The following is a 13,373-nucleotide window of genomic DNA, read 5'->3' on the forward strand; positions in this document are numbered from 1 at the left end:
GGATTTGTCTGTCCGTGTGTCTTACCGGGAAGAGGACAGTAAACTACAGCTGTTGTATCGACGTGTTCCGGAACGAATTGTCAGACAATCGTGGGTGTTGCATCATCCCTTTTTCTTTTTGTTGTGATCGCGTATTGTTTCGCGAGGAAAAGCAGGACTTTAAGCATTCCCGTTTTCGCAAGCTGGGCGATTACACCAATGAGAGTAAGAGGGCGAGGCGATCTGAAACAAGAGAGGAGACGTATGTGCAACCCCATTTCAGAGAGCGCCTTGTTTCATGACCTCACAGATCGAGGAAATACAGCTTAATCCCCAACGAAGCCCAGGGACACAGCACAATCACATCGGCCCACCAGAGAGAAAGCGAACAAGAGCCAGAGAATCAGAGGCGCGTCAAAAGTCCTTTTGTAAGAAGAGAAGTGTGACTGACAGCAACGATCGCCATTTCAAAAGGTAACGTCGCCGCACACACACACTGCTGCTGCTGCTGCTGCTGCTGCTGCTGCTGCTGCTGCTGCTGCTGCTGCTGCTGCTGGTGGTGGTGGTGGTGGTGGTGGCGCTGCGTCTTTGTGGTGGCGCTGTTTGGATCTGGTTTGGCCTTGACTTGTGGATGTGTGTGTGTGTGAGTGGACATGATTTCTCGCGGTGAGGCCGCTGTCAACGTGTGTCAGTTGGTCGCTCGCGCCCTCTCTCTCTCTCTCTCTGTGTGTCTCTGTCTCTGCCTCTCTGTCTCTGCCTCTCTGTCTCTGCCTCTCTGTCTCTGCCTCTCTGTCTCTGTCTCTCTGCCTCTGTTTCTCTGTCTGTCTGTCTGTCTGTCTGTCTGTCTGTCTGTCTGTCTCTCTTCGTCTGTCTCTGCCTCTCTCCGCCTCTCTCTATCTCTGTCACTCTGTCTCTCTTCATCTCTCCGTGTCTGTCTCCCCTCTCTCCCCTCTCTCTCTCTGTCTCTGTCTCTCTGTCTCCGTCTCTGTCTCTCTCTCTCTCTCTCTGTCTCCGTCTCTCTCGGTCTCTCTCTGTCTCTCTCTCTGTCTCTGCCTCCGTCTCTCTCTCTCTCTCTTCCTCCCTCCCTCTCTCTCTTCTCTCTCTTTCTTGTGGTGAGGGCAGCGGGTCTTGAGTGGTGGCGGGCACGTGGACTGCGCAACTGTCTTTGCACCGATCTACCTCTGTGCAGTCGTCTCCGCTGCGCTTCCAAGCATCGACTCCCAGCAAACAGTCACACACACACACACACACACACACACACACACACACACACACACACACACACACACACACACACCATCACGTGCTGTCGTCGAGGGCGAGTGGTCGTGGCGCCTCCCATCATGCTCCAGACTCTGTGCTGTAGCCCCCTTTTACCCTGATGTTGCGCGCGCGCGCGCGCGCATATCAATTTGGCATCAAGTGCGGCGGTCTGATTTGCAACAAATGCCGCCGCCTCACCTCCCGCCTCCTGCTTCTGTCTGCTCCAGGCTCTCGCAATTAGACGGCACACGCTTCAGCTCTTCATCACAAACAAGAAGATGGCTCTTCGTCAAGTTTTGCAGCGTACCGCCGCCCCCATGGCCATGCGCCTGGCCCTCCGCCCCCTCTCCACCTCGGCTTCTCTCTTCGGTACGCTCCCTGATTTACACGTGCTCAATCCACCCATCACCCACCCCCTTCTTTCAGCCCCTCCTCCCCTCGACGTCATCCATGTCTCGCCATCTCGCCATCTCGCCATCTCACCCTCCTTCCTCCTCCTCCCCCCACCTTTCCCGCCCTGAAGCCAAGCGCTACACCGAGTCTCACGAGTGGGTCGAGGTCTCTGGTAACATTGTCACCGTTGGCATCAGCGACTATGCCCAGTCGGCTCTTGGTGATATCGTCTTTGTCGACCTTCCCGAAATTGGTGATGACAAGGACATTGGTGGTACGCCCACACCCCCCTGCCCACACCCCGCTCCCACCCATCTCTTGCTCCCCTCCCCACCTACCTTCTAGTCTCACCCTGACGCATCATCGTCTCCCTTCTTTCCCCCAATGACAGAGGATGCCGCTGCTGTTGAATCGGTCAAGGCTGCCAGCGAAATCTACGCCCCCGTCGCCGGCTCCATTGCCGAGGTGCGCCAAAACACCCACTTTCACAACCTGTTTTCTGCACACCCTGCTTCAAAAGTCGACCCTTTCTTCTTCTTCTTCTTCTTCTTCTTCTTCTTCTTCTTCTTCTTCTTCTTCTTCTTCTTCTTCTTCTTCTTCTTCTTCTTCAGCTCGCCATCGCTCTTCATCTGAGTTCTCAACCCGGTTCTGCTTTTCGTGATAGGTCAACGAGGCACTGCGTGATCAGGCCAGCTTGATCAACGAGGCTGCCGAGTCTGAAGGCTGGATCTTCAAGCTGGAAGCCGAGGATCTCGCTGCCGTCGACTCCTTCATGACCAAGGAGCAGTACGACAAGTACCTCGAGTCGGGTGAACTCTAAGCTGCGCTTCCCTCGCCTTCTCTCCTATCACCACGTTAGGCCTCCATAACCTCAAATCCTTACCGTACCTCCATCCCCCCCTTTTCCAATTGTGCTTTTGTGCCTACCCAAATCCACTTTTCAACCCTCAACAGCTCCCCTTCAAACCATCTTGGCCCTTCAGGGCGCCCTCCAAGTTCATCACACGCATGCCATCATGATTCCTTCCCACACCCCTTTTTTTGTGATGAAATGAAGTGATTTCATCACCTATTGTTCAATTCTCTCCTCCACATGCTTAGTTGCCACAAGCTCCTGCATGCCATGCGAGGCTCAGCCCAGCCCAACACACAATCCTGCACACTGACTAGAAGAATAAAGAAGCAAAACACTTGAAGCTCTCATCGCGCTACCGGCCGCCTCCCATTTGAAAAAGAAAAGAGAGGCGTCTTAGGAAAGCACTGTCGCTGCGATCCAGAGAGGCAGCTGCAGCAGAATAGTTCACATAAAAACAACAGCGTAGATACTCGCGTTTAACAAAAAACCAAAAAAAAAAAAAAAAAAAAGCCAACAACTCACACATCAGCCCTGGGAACGTGGGGGAGAAAATCGTGGCAGAAACGTGCAGATTCCAAAAGAGCTTTAGCCCTCGTCCAGCTCGCCGTGCGCGGGATCGTCGGCTGCCAGCGTATCAAAGCGGAAAAAATGCAACGGGTCTCGTTCTACACGGATGCGTGCCCGATTGTCGTCCTGGATGCAGGCCCATTCCAACTCTTCACCTTGCAAGGCCCGGCTAATCGAATCGCGCGTGATCTCGCGCTTCGCCTCGTACTGCAACCCGACGCTATCCAAGGCTCGCCTACTTGCATACTGCGACAAAAGCGCCACCACTTGCAGATCTGCATCCCCCGAGGGGAAGCAGCGATGCGCGTCATCCAATGCCACGGTAAAGCGTGCCTCTCGACCCGGCCTAGCCCCCGTCAGTGACACCGCTGACGTTGTGTCCAATGACACTGCCGCCGCTTCTTCCGCGCCCCGCTGCTCACGTTGATGCCCCTCATACATTTCCGTCAAAAGTGGCAATACGCGGCGCTTGAACTCGACCAACGGCTCAGCCGCAGACATGACAGACAGCGCCGCCGGGGTCGGCACCGAACAAATCACCACCGTCTGCCCTTGGGTCAGCAAGCGCAGGGACAGTGCTGATTGCTGCAAGATGGGAAATGCCGACTGAGCCACGCTTAACATGAACGAATCGTACAACTGTGCCGCATTCTGCTCCGCCAGCGCGTGCTGGGACAGCGCCAAGGTTACGGTGGCCCCCACTTGCAAATGCGAGCCCAGGCGAATGACCTGGCCCTCCAGACCCGCCTCCTGCTCGGCATGCCTGGCAGTCTCTTTCCGTTGAAGTGCCGACTCTTGCGCCAAGCGCGATCGCTCCCGCTGCTCCTCACTCAAGTCATTCTCCGCGTGCTTCTCCAGCAACCCGTGCAGCTTGAGAAACCCTAAGCAACAACCCCACTTGCAATGAAACCCTCTCCATGCCACCAAAAGCCAACGCCGGCCAAAAGCTCTCCTCCATAGCAACATGGACGTACCATCCAGCAGATATGCAATGATAATGTTGAGCACAATCAAAACGACAAAGAGATAGAACACAAAAAAGAAGATGCGTGCCGCCGTTTTGCCGGGTGCCACAGCCACATGTCCTTCCTATGTGCACCAAATCGTCAAATCGTCAAATCGTCAAATCGTCAAATCGTCAAATACAAGATCAAGATCAAAAAGAAATAAAGATAAAGAGCAGGAGCCAGCCGCAAGGGGCGAGGGAGAATGATCCGGTGACAAAGAGAGGCCATCGCGTCGAGATCCCTACAACATACCATAACAAGCTGCCAATTATTCACAATCAACAGCGTAAAGAGCGTGTTAAAAGTCAGCAGCACGTTGTCAAAGTTCTGGAGTTGGTAGTAGGTGGCCTGGGATGGGTCAAAGGCAAAGCCGCAGGGCTCCCATGCAGTCGGGTCAGACCAGGAGCAGTCCTCGGCCACCGTATGGTGGAACCATACCATCCCAATGACGGCAAAGCTGTACATGACCAGCAGTAGCACAAGAATGTATCGAAACATCTTGCGAATCACAAAAGTGATGGTCAGCAGAACATGCCGGAAGCTCTTGCGAATGCGGACCACCCGCGTCATGCGCAGGCATCGAAAAACGACCGCCACCACGCGGACAAGCGATCCGCCATCCTTGCCGTGACCACATGAGCCCGAATCGGCGCTCAGCAGAGCCTCCAACACAAAGCCAAAGGCCGACAGCGCCACAACAAAAAAGTCAAACCGATTCCATTTTCTAGGAAAAAAAAAAAAAGGACATTCCGAGCCGCGCAACCAGTCAAGAGTGAGGATCCCAACGTCATTGACCAGCGTGGTCGCGACAGCTCAGCAGTGCAGTTGTAAAGGTCCAATCTTCAGGTGGCAGACCCGCGATTGACACACCCTTTGAAATAGATGACACGGCCGTAGACGCCCAACTTGGCAAAAACCTCAATGACATAAAATGCGAAAAAGGCATATTCCCACACATGCGTGTGGCATTCACCGTAGGTTCCATCGTCCAGGAAACGCGTGTCTCGCCCTTTGCTAGCATTGGCCACGACAAAGGCCAGATTGAGCAAGATGACGGTCGTCACCGCGTGATGGAACCAGGTCGTGTCGGCAAATGCGCACGCGCGTTTGATGGTATGCCACGGTTCTTTTGTGCCGTAGGCAAAGGGATCAGGACTTGTCGTCACCTGCCGCAAGGTGGCTCGTCGATCCAACGCCCAGTCGTTTTCCAGCGCATCAAAGAGCTGGCAAGCAGATGGTCGATGTACGCACAAACGTTAGCCTCCACAATATAAATATGCAAGCACAACCAGCGACAGGCCGCTTACCCCATAAAACTCGTTCAGTGAGATGCAGCGCTTCGGCTGGCGCCGGCTCGTATTCGCTCGCGACTGTTCATTGTGGGTCAGCTGGTCCGTCCGGTGCTGCAGACGCGTCAAATAAGCAAAGACGAGCAATCGCTGCTTTGCACCCAAACGAGGCTCGATCCCCAGCACCAAGCGGTCAAAGATATCGCGGGTCAGCAAAGGCTTGTCGGGATCCTGAAGCGCGCGCACGACCAGTTGACTGCCGTGTTTCAGATGTTCGTGCTCATCACTCTCTGCACTGCCATCATGTCCGTGACTGGGTGGTGGTGTCGCGTCTGAACCGTTATCCTTGGCCGTAGCCCCGGACTCAGCAGCAGCATCATGCGCATCCTCCATCAGAGAATCGGGCTGCAGGGAGAACCGGTCGGCATCGGCACCGCCTGTCAAACGTCGCTCGAGCACGCTGGCACGCACAGCCAGGCAGTAAGCGCGTCGAAGGGCCCGGCGTTGATGCAGGATCATGGAACACTGCTTGGTGTTCTCAAAGTTCAAGAAGTTCTCATAGACCACGGCCAGAAAGAAGTTGAGCACAAAGTAAACGCCAAGAAACTGTCAACGCGCCCAGCGCAAGCAAGAGCAAAAGGACAAAGGCAAAGCAGGTGAGGCGGGAAAAAAAAATGGATGGGGAAAGGCGGGGGATGGAGATCTTGGATCCAAGTTGGGGTTGGGGACATGCGGGAAAAACAAGGAAAAAAAACCCCGCACCATGTAAATCACGAAGAAGAGGGCATTGGGTTGCCAACTAAACATGGTCTGCATGCCAACATCAGGATAATTGGCTGTGGTGATGGCCACGAACATGGACACGACGGACTGGTTGAAGGTGATAAAGTGTGTATCAACTCCAGCCACATCAGGAAGGTTTGCGGCGGCGGTTCTGTTCTTCAAGTGGGTTGCGTACACGCTTTCTGGCCCGAAGAAGGCATGGGCCACCTACACAGAGCACAGCGACGATGAGCTGAGGCCTGTTCCAGACCGCGGGGCAAACCCATGGTCGGCTGAGTACAATTTCGCAACATACAATGCTCCACAACAGGACGTAGGTGATGAATAGAAGCACCATATCGATGGCGCGCACGGATGTAAACAGAGTTTGCTGGACAACCCGGCGCGCACCCGAGCACAGAAAGGTATCGACCAGGAAGAATGGCCGAAGCTGGACCCCACCCCAAACAGTCAAATCAGCAAGAGAGCAGAGGAAAGAAGAAAAGTGAGTCCAGGTTGTCTGCAAACAGAAGGCAATGCGATCGGGGGCGGAACAGGTGACGCACCAGGCGGAGTATGCGGCTGGCATCATAAGCTGGATCGGCCACGGCCACGATGACATCGATGAGGAGTAAGAGCCAGATGGCAACGCGCACACGGTTGCCCAAGCGTTGCAACCAGGCCGACCAGCCCCCAACCACCTGGCTCCGCAAGTAGTAAATGCCAACAAAAGCCAGGAGACAGAATAACTCGACAAAGGCCAGGAGAATCCGGACTTGACGGCCAACCTTGAAGACGGCTGGAAACTCAAAAAGGGTCAGAAGCAGGGGAATCGAAGCAGCAAGGACTTCAAGCCAAGGGAGAAAATTCCAGACACTCTGATAGAGCCACCGAAAGGCTGCCACGCGCGTTTGCGAGACGGGGTGGTTTCGAAACTTGAGATAGTGGCGACCCTCGAGCATGAGGTAGGTCGCATGTTGCAACAGACCCGTGACCACGAGCGTGGCATCGACGTCCATGACAATGTCAAGCTGCCGAGAAGCACGTTGCCCCTCCTCGGTGGGCTCGTAGGCCTTGCACAGGAGCTCAAAGACCTCATCACGATTGGCGAGGGGCAATGCTCGAACCTGCCCCGAATCGGCATCCCAGGATTCACCCAGGCCCTCCAGTTCGGGCTCATCATCTGGGACGAGCAGCGGCTGGTGAATCGTCAATCGCGCATCCGACATTGTAAGCTCGTCCCTTGCCCCTGTTCAAAGTCTCGATCAAGCAGGCCCCAAAGACGGCGCCAAGGTCGCACCAGGCCGCTGACTCGAGCAGGGGCGAGCCCCTGACGACCGCTGTCTCCGCTGATTGGCTCAAGCAGCAGACGCAGCTCATGCGATGCTCTCAGCCCTGCCGTTCCAAAAACCCCTCACCATGCCTTGATCCTTGCTACTACGCAAAGGTCTCCAGCCCCAAGCTCCAGCTCCAAGCCCATGCCTCTTGAACCAACCGGCTCGCGCTGCCGTGTTTGCCAAACAGATCGACGCGCGCACGTCGTCGTCGTCGTCGTCGTGTCGAGTTGTCGTGCTGCTGTCGGTCTCGTCGTTTAAATGCAGTTATCGTCGCGATACTCGCAGTTGTCGCTGTCATCTTCTCAGTTATTGTAGAGTATTATGAAGAAGTTGTAGCATTGTTAATGTTTACTTACATACAATATGAAGATGACTTTGTGGTTTATGGCGCTCATTTCTAGTTGAGGTTGCTGAGATGGCGCAAATGGTTTGTTTGATGTCATCTGCTTCGTTAACAACTGCTCAAACCCCTTCTCGAGTCAACACTGAGCTGCTATACAAAACTGCATCTTCCTCTCCACATGCGGTAACTTTGCTCGCGCGAGATTCGCGACACTTTTCGAGGCGCGGGCACCGCGGTCGAGGCGGAGGAAACCTGGACCCAAAGTCAAAGGGCTGGGCCAACAAACAAGCTCGATGAATAGATTAGTAGGGAAACGGTAAATCAAAGAAGAGGAACAAATGGCTATCCTAAAATCAGGCGCTTTGGTGGCGTGCTCGCTTCGGCCGATGAGGCGCCGACGATCTCATGGCCAAGAACTTGGCCCTCAAGGTACTGGAGGTGCATCAACTTGCGAATCACCCCTTGTTCGTCTGCCCATGCCCATCATGGAGCAGAAGACGATGAACAGGCGTGCGTGCGTGAGTGAGTGAATGCCGAAACAGAACAAAAGTCCACAGAGACGGGTAACTGGAGGGGTGAACCAAGTATCACCGACCTCGGACAGGCTCTGGAGCCGCTCCCAACAAGCTATGCAAGTGAGCAAGTAGCTCTGTGTTGGGCAAAATAGCATCGTCGCCAGCTTCACTATCAATCTCGTCAGAGGGCTCATCGGTCCCCTCCTGAGCGGCGTCGTTCACCGCTTGATAAAGCTACATTGGGAAGAAAAGGCCTTCCAGGTGAACAACACGAAAAAGCGAAACACGGACATGGCAATGCACGCAGAAATGCCTGCAGCCAGCGCTCACCTGTTCAAAGACAGCCTCGCCGAGGCGATGAAGGAGCTCGCCGCGCACCATCATGGCCCTATGCGCAAGTGCTTCAACAGCAGCTTGGTCCAATACGTCCGAGCCCCGTGGCTAGAGAGAAAAGAGAAAAGTTCGTTGGAAAAAAAAGGAAGGGGTGTTAAAATACAGCTACAAAGCAAGACACAGCATGTGCTCGCACTCAACCTGGCAGTGAGCCCCTACCTGGCGGGGTGACAAGGAGTCAAGGCTCGCCTCATGTTCTTCTTCAGACTCGTCAGTAACCCGCGGCGCCTTGACCGCTTGTACCACAGTCTCCGCTGCACGCTACACACATCCATATTCAACCGACCAGCCCAAGCCCCGCAAGAAAAAGGAGAAGAAGAAAAAAAAAAAAAGAAAAAGGTCAAACAAGATGAGCGCGCGAGTTTTCACGCGCACGTCCGACCCCGTGCAGACCGCGACGACATGCACTTTGGGAGCAGTCACTTACCATAACCTCAGTATCTACATCCGATAGCGACTGTGTACTTTGGCGTAGACCTGATGAATCCTCCGTTTCAGGTCCGCCATTTGATGCGTCCCCCAATGCTGGCTCAGCCAGACGAGACTGACTCAGTTTTGGCGCCCCCACTGTGGGTGAAGAGACCGGCCCAAGATCCTGTGTGCCAAATTCTTCGGTCGGCAACTGCCGGACACGATCGCTGAGCAGAATTTCAACTGCCACTTCCGCCCCTGCGCCATTCCGCTTGGCATCCTGTCGAGCCTTTTGGATTTGGCGACGCAAGTCACTCCGCTGCTGCTCCACTCGCTCCTTGGGAGACATGTCCGGCGTGCTAGCGGTTGACGTCTTTGAAGAGCCCGCGGGACTGGAGGTCGTTGATCCTGAAGTTGCTCGGCGTTTCGGGGCAGCCTTGGCTTTGCTGGTCTCTGGCACCGACGCACCACTTCGTCCTTCGCTACTCTTTGTCCCTCCGCCTTTTGCAATACCGCCTTTGCGAGGGACTTGCAACTTGGATTGCACGTCTAATGTTCATCAGCGGCGATGACGCGGGTGAGATGTGACAGTCACCAATGTGGGCCAGTCAAACCAAGCAAGCAAAGCGTACTCGACTTGAGGGCACGAAGGCGCTGCTCGTGTTCTTTCAGAGAGCGTTTTTCCTACAAGCTCACAAGCACGAGCCTTGATAAGTGCCCATTGATACGCGCTAGCATGCCAGCACACACACAAACACACACACACACACACACACACACACATACACACACCTCATCACGTTTTTGTTTGGCATCGCGTTTCATGGCGTTCCGCTGGGCATCAAGGGACCGACTTGCAACGCCTCGGGGGGCGCTCTGCGCTGTACTGGGACCGCCTTTGGACTTGCGGACCGTTGTCGTGGAAGTTTTGGCATTTGCAGTCAAGCGAGGACCATTGGAAAGTGTACTGGTGCCGCTTTGGAGCGTCGAGCTAGAACTGGAGCTTGAGCTACCAGTTTTGGAGCGAGTCTTCTTAGACTCAAGCACTACTGTTGCGCCAAAATTGGCCGCTGGCGCCGATGCAGCCACAGAGAGGGTACTGGTCCGATTCTGTGAAGAAGTACGCAAAGGAGCTTTGGTACCACGCGTTGCCACACTGGCCTGCGGTTGACTCCGTGCTGCACCGATGCCTGTGGATCTTTGCGCAGCTGTCGACCTGGTATTGCTCGCCAAGTTCGCCTCGTTGGTACTCTTCTTGGCACCAGAGCCCGCTGACGACGAAGAGACCGGCTTTTTGCCGCGAGGACCATCGGCCTGCTTTCCAGCCTGCGGTGCCCTGCAAAATGCAACAAGCATGAAAAAAAGCAAAAAGGGATGAAATATGAGCTTGAGAGCGGCAGAGGTAGATGATAAACAGCATTTGCATGCTCCAGATGTGTCTTTCATTTACCTGCGCGGCGGAGCAAGCTCGACGTCAAAGGACACGCTAGAAGGCAGTGCTTGCGCGGGCTCAGCAGCTTTTGATGTTTTTATCACTGTATTACTTGCATTCGTTGGCGGTACGACGTTCTCCTGGGCACGGCGAAGTGAAGGGGGTACTCTGCATAGATCACAGCCACCGAGTTGAGAGCATGAGACCGGCGCCCTGCCGCGCGAAGACACCACAAGAGATAATAGGAGAGTACTGTCACCAACCGCTTAGCAGGCTCCAGCTCCACCGCAAAGGTGACAGCTGGAGGCATTGCCACGTGACTAGCAACGGGGGGTGGTGACGCTGGAGAGGGCTCGGAAACCGAGGCACGCTCACGGCGTGACTCCTCATCATGAATAGCCTCCATCTCTTGTCGCCGATGAGCTTTTGGAAGCACAAGATTCTCTTCACACCACGCTACGATGAATGGGTGATGAAGCGTCTCGTCCATGCTGTGGTCATTGTGCGTATTCACGACAGATCGTGAGAGGTTGGCTTGGGTATGAGGTGTGAAGCTCACGAAAGAGAGATAACAAGAAGTGCGTGTGTGTGTGTGTGTGTGTGTGTGTGTGTGTGTGTGTGTGTGTGTGTGTGTGTGTGTGTGTGTTGAGGTGGGGGGGGGGGTGTACTGACGAGGGGCGGTGTTGGGGCTCAGAGCGTAGCATCGACTCCACAACATCTCGTAGGCCATCGGAATAGCTGTCGCTGAGAGGTAAGAATTTTCCTGTTGCAAGCCACATGCAGCGATGGAGACCATGCACAAGATGAGGACTGTGTCACGATGATTGCCGTGCCGCAGGCCAACGACACCAGGTGTACATGCGTGGACAAACGAACAAACCTTGCATAATCCGCATGACCAAGGCAGGAAAGCTTTGGGCATTAAAGGCTTTGCGAAGCATGCACACTTCGTAGAGCAAGCAGCCCAGAGCCCAAACGTCTGACTTCTTGCCATATGGTTTGTCCTGACAGTTCATGCGCCATGTAAGGACCAGTCGAGAATTCATATCCTTGATCTTTAGCGCTTGCTACAAAAGGGGCTAGCATGAGTCCAATACCTCGCAGATTTCGGGTGACAGATGATAAGGCGTGCCAATGATGGTCGAAGCAAGCTGGGTTTGAGAGTTGAGAACTTTGGAGATGCCAAAATCACCAAGCTTGACGATGCCTACGCCCGATCATGTCCGAAAACGAGACAGGCCGGTGTGGTTTAAAGTTGAAGGTGAAGCAAGCTACATTATCAGAGCCTGTCACGTTCGGGGTGCTTTGCGAGCACAGTGGCCCAGGTGGCACGAACCTCCACGTGTAAGGAAGACGTTTTGAGCTTTGATATCTCGGTGCAAAATGTTCTTTGAATGAACAAAAGCCAGCGCTGCCACTAGCTGCACGAGCCTGCGAAGAGGCAGTGATGAAGGAGCCATGAGGATGCGTCAACAGCGTGCGATGCCGTCAGTCAGGTTCGTCGAGTTCATTCGAGTCGTGGCAAACAGCTGCGCACCAGTTCATGATTTTCTTCTCGGAGAAGCGGGCCCCCAAGCGTCGCTGGCCTTCTATAGCCCGACTCATGTCACCACCTTCGGCGTACTCCATGACCATGTGAAGCACACTGCCCACACGAAACCTGTGTGGGGCAGTAGCGAAGATCAAGAGCCCATGGAGAGAGGAAGGAGGAACCGGCATGGCAACAGGCAGTGGAGAAGCGAGGGTGTAAGAGTGATGGCAATGAGACCAAGAAAGAAAGACGAGCGTCGTCAGGCAGGCATATCTCATTGGACTGACGTTGGATCAACGAGGGCCACAATGTTACTATGGCGGAGGGACATCATGATGCGAGCCTCCATGCGGACCTATCGGCCGAGGGTGAGACGGAAGCATAAAAAGCAGTCAGGTGGACTGAAGTGCTCAGGGACCCAACAAAAGAAGCACCATGCTTGATGCCAACCTCTTCTTCCTCTTGCGGGGTCATGTTTTCCAGCTGGATCTGCTTGATGACGCACAGCTGGCTGTCGCGCCGGCGCTTCACCAGGATGCAGCTGTTCAGATGGTGGGGCAACAAGCAGATGCGAGACTGTTGAGCAAAAGCTGAGGCACCAAGCGCGTGGGCCAACGGATTGGATCTTACCTGCCATACGAGCCTGACCCGATCTGCTTGAGGCGCTCATAATTTTGCATGCCTGGGGCCTCGGGCTCTACAGCCATGGTGGCTGGTCACAGCCGGGCTTGGCAGACAAATCAAGCACAGGCCTTGCCAGCGGTGTTTATCTCAAAGAGGAACCGGCACTCAAGGCTCTTCCATGCCCAAGCCGTGACGAGGCACGGGAAACCAAGGAGCCGTGGCGCCACTCCCCGCACACGATCAAGCAACCGACCGAGCGAGCGAGCGAGCTACCGAAAGCAACCGAAAGAGCGCGCAGCGTCGAAAAAAAATACAAAAAATTGAAGAACAAACGCGTCGTCCGGTTTTTCGCTCGTTGTCGGGGTGGTCTATGAGATAGTGTGACCAAAGTCACACTTTTAACACTTTTAATGAGGTATAGTGTAAAAGTTGGTAGACTTTGGAGGCAAGCAAATGTCAGCATGGCTACGGGGTATTTTACTTTACAGTAAACACGGTTAGGGTTATTTTGTGTAGGCGCAATGGCGCCAAATACTTTTCGATCGGCGCCTGTCACAACCCCTTCTGAGATCTCTAACAGCTCTGTCTCTGCCTTTGCCTCTGCCTCTGCCTCTGTCTCTGTCTCTGTCTCTCTCTGTCTCTGCCTTTGCCTCTGCCTCTGCCTCTGTCTC

The 13,373-nt window shown here is 54.4% G+C and overlaps 2 protein-coding genes across 2 annotated transcripts; one reads left to right on the forward strand and one right to left on the reverse strand.

The window, feature by feature from the left end:
• Nucleotides 1–1,491: 1,491 nt before the first annotated feature.
• On the forward strand, nucleotides 1,492–2,585 carry MONBRDRAFT_38480 (uncharacterized protein). Its single transcript, XM_001748816.1, has 4 exons — nucleotides 1,492–1,611; nucleotides 1,766–1,909; nucleotides 2,027–2,100; nucleotides 2,300–2,585. The coding sequence occupies exons 1-4, from the start codon at nucleotides 1,521–1,523 to the stop codon at nucleotides 2,453–2,455; spliced, it is 465 nt and encodes a 154-aa protein (XP_001748868.1). The 5' UTR covers nucleotides 1,492–1,520; the 3' UTR covers nucleotides 2,456–2,585.
• Nucleotides 2,586–3,076: 491 nt separating this feature from the next.
• MONBRDRAFT_28406 (uncharacterized protein) lies at nucleotides 3,077–12,785 on the reverse strand (the record flags this gene model as incomplete). The annotated part of the gene is made up of 25 exons (XM_001748886.1): nucleotides 3,077–3,939; nucleotides 4,033–4,147; nucleotides 4,318–4,789; nucleotides 4,936–5,288; nucleotides 5,373–5,960; nucleotides 6,117–6,344; nucleotides 6,433–6,567; nucleotides 6,683–6,817; nucleotides 6,905–7,299; nucleotides 8,392–8,545; nucleotides 8,642–8,752; nucleotides 8,864–8,965; nucleotides 9,132–9,664; nucleotides 9,748–9,799; nucleotides 9,908–10,451; nucleotides 10,566–10,715; nucleotides 10,811–10,847; nucleotides 11,220–11,357; nucleotides 11,428–11,614; nucleotides 11,645–11,754; nucleotides 11,884–11,978; nucleotides 12,085–12,207; nucleotides 12,366–12,433; nucleotides 12,529–12,619; nucleotides 12,709–12,785. 25 exons carry the CDS (start codon nucleotides 12,783–12,785, stop codon nucleotides 3,077–3,079), a joined length of 5,856 nt encoding a protein of 1,951 aa, XP_001748938.1.
• Nucleotides 12,786–13,373: the final 588 nt, after the last annotated feature.

This window comes from Monosiga brevicollis, genomic scaffold, assembly GCF_000002865.3.
Source record: "Monosiga brevicollis MX1 MONBRscaffold_26 genomic scaffold, whole genome shotgun sequence".
NCBI lineage: Eukaryota > Choanoflagellata > Craspedida > Salpingoecidae > Monosiga > Monosiga brevicollis.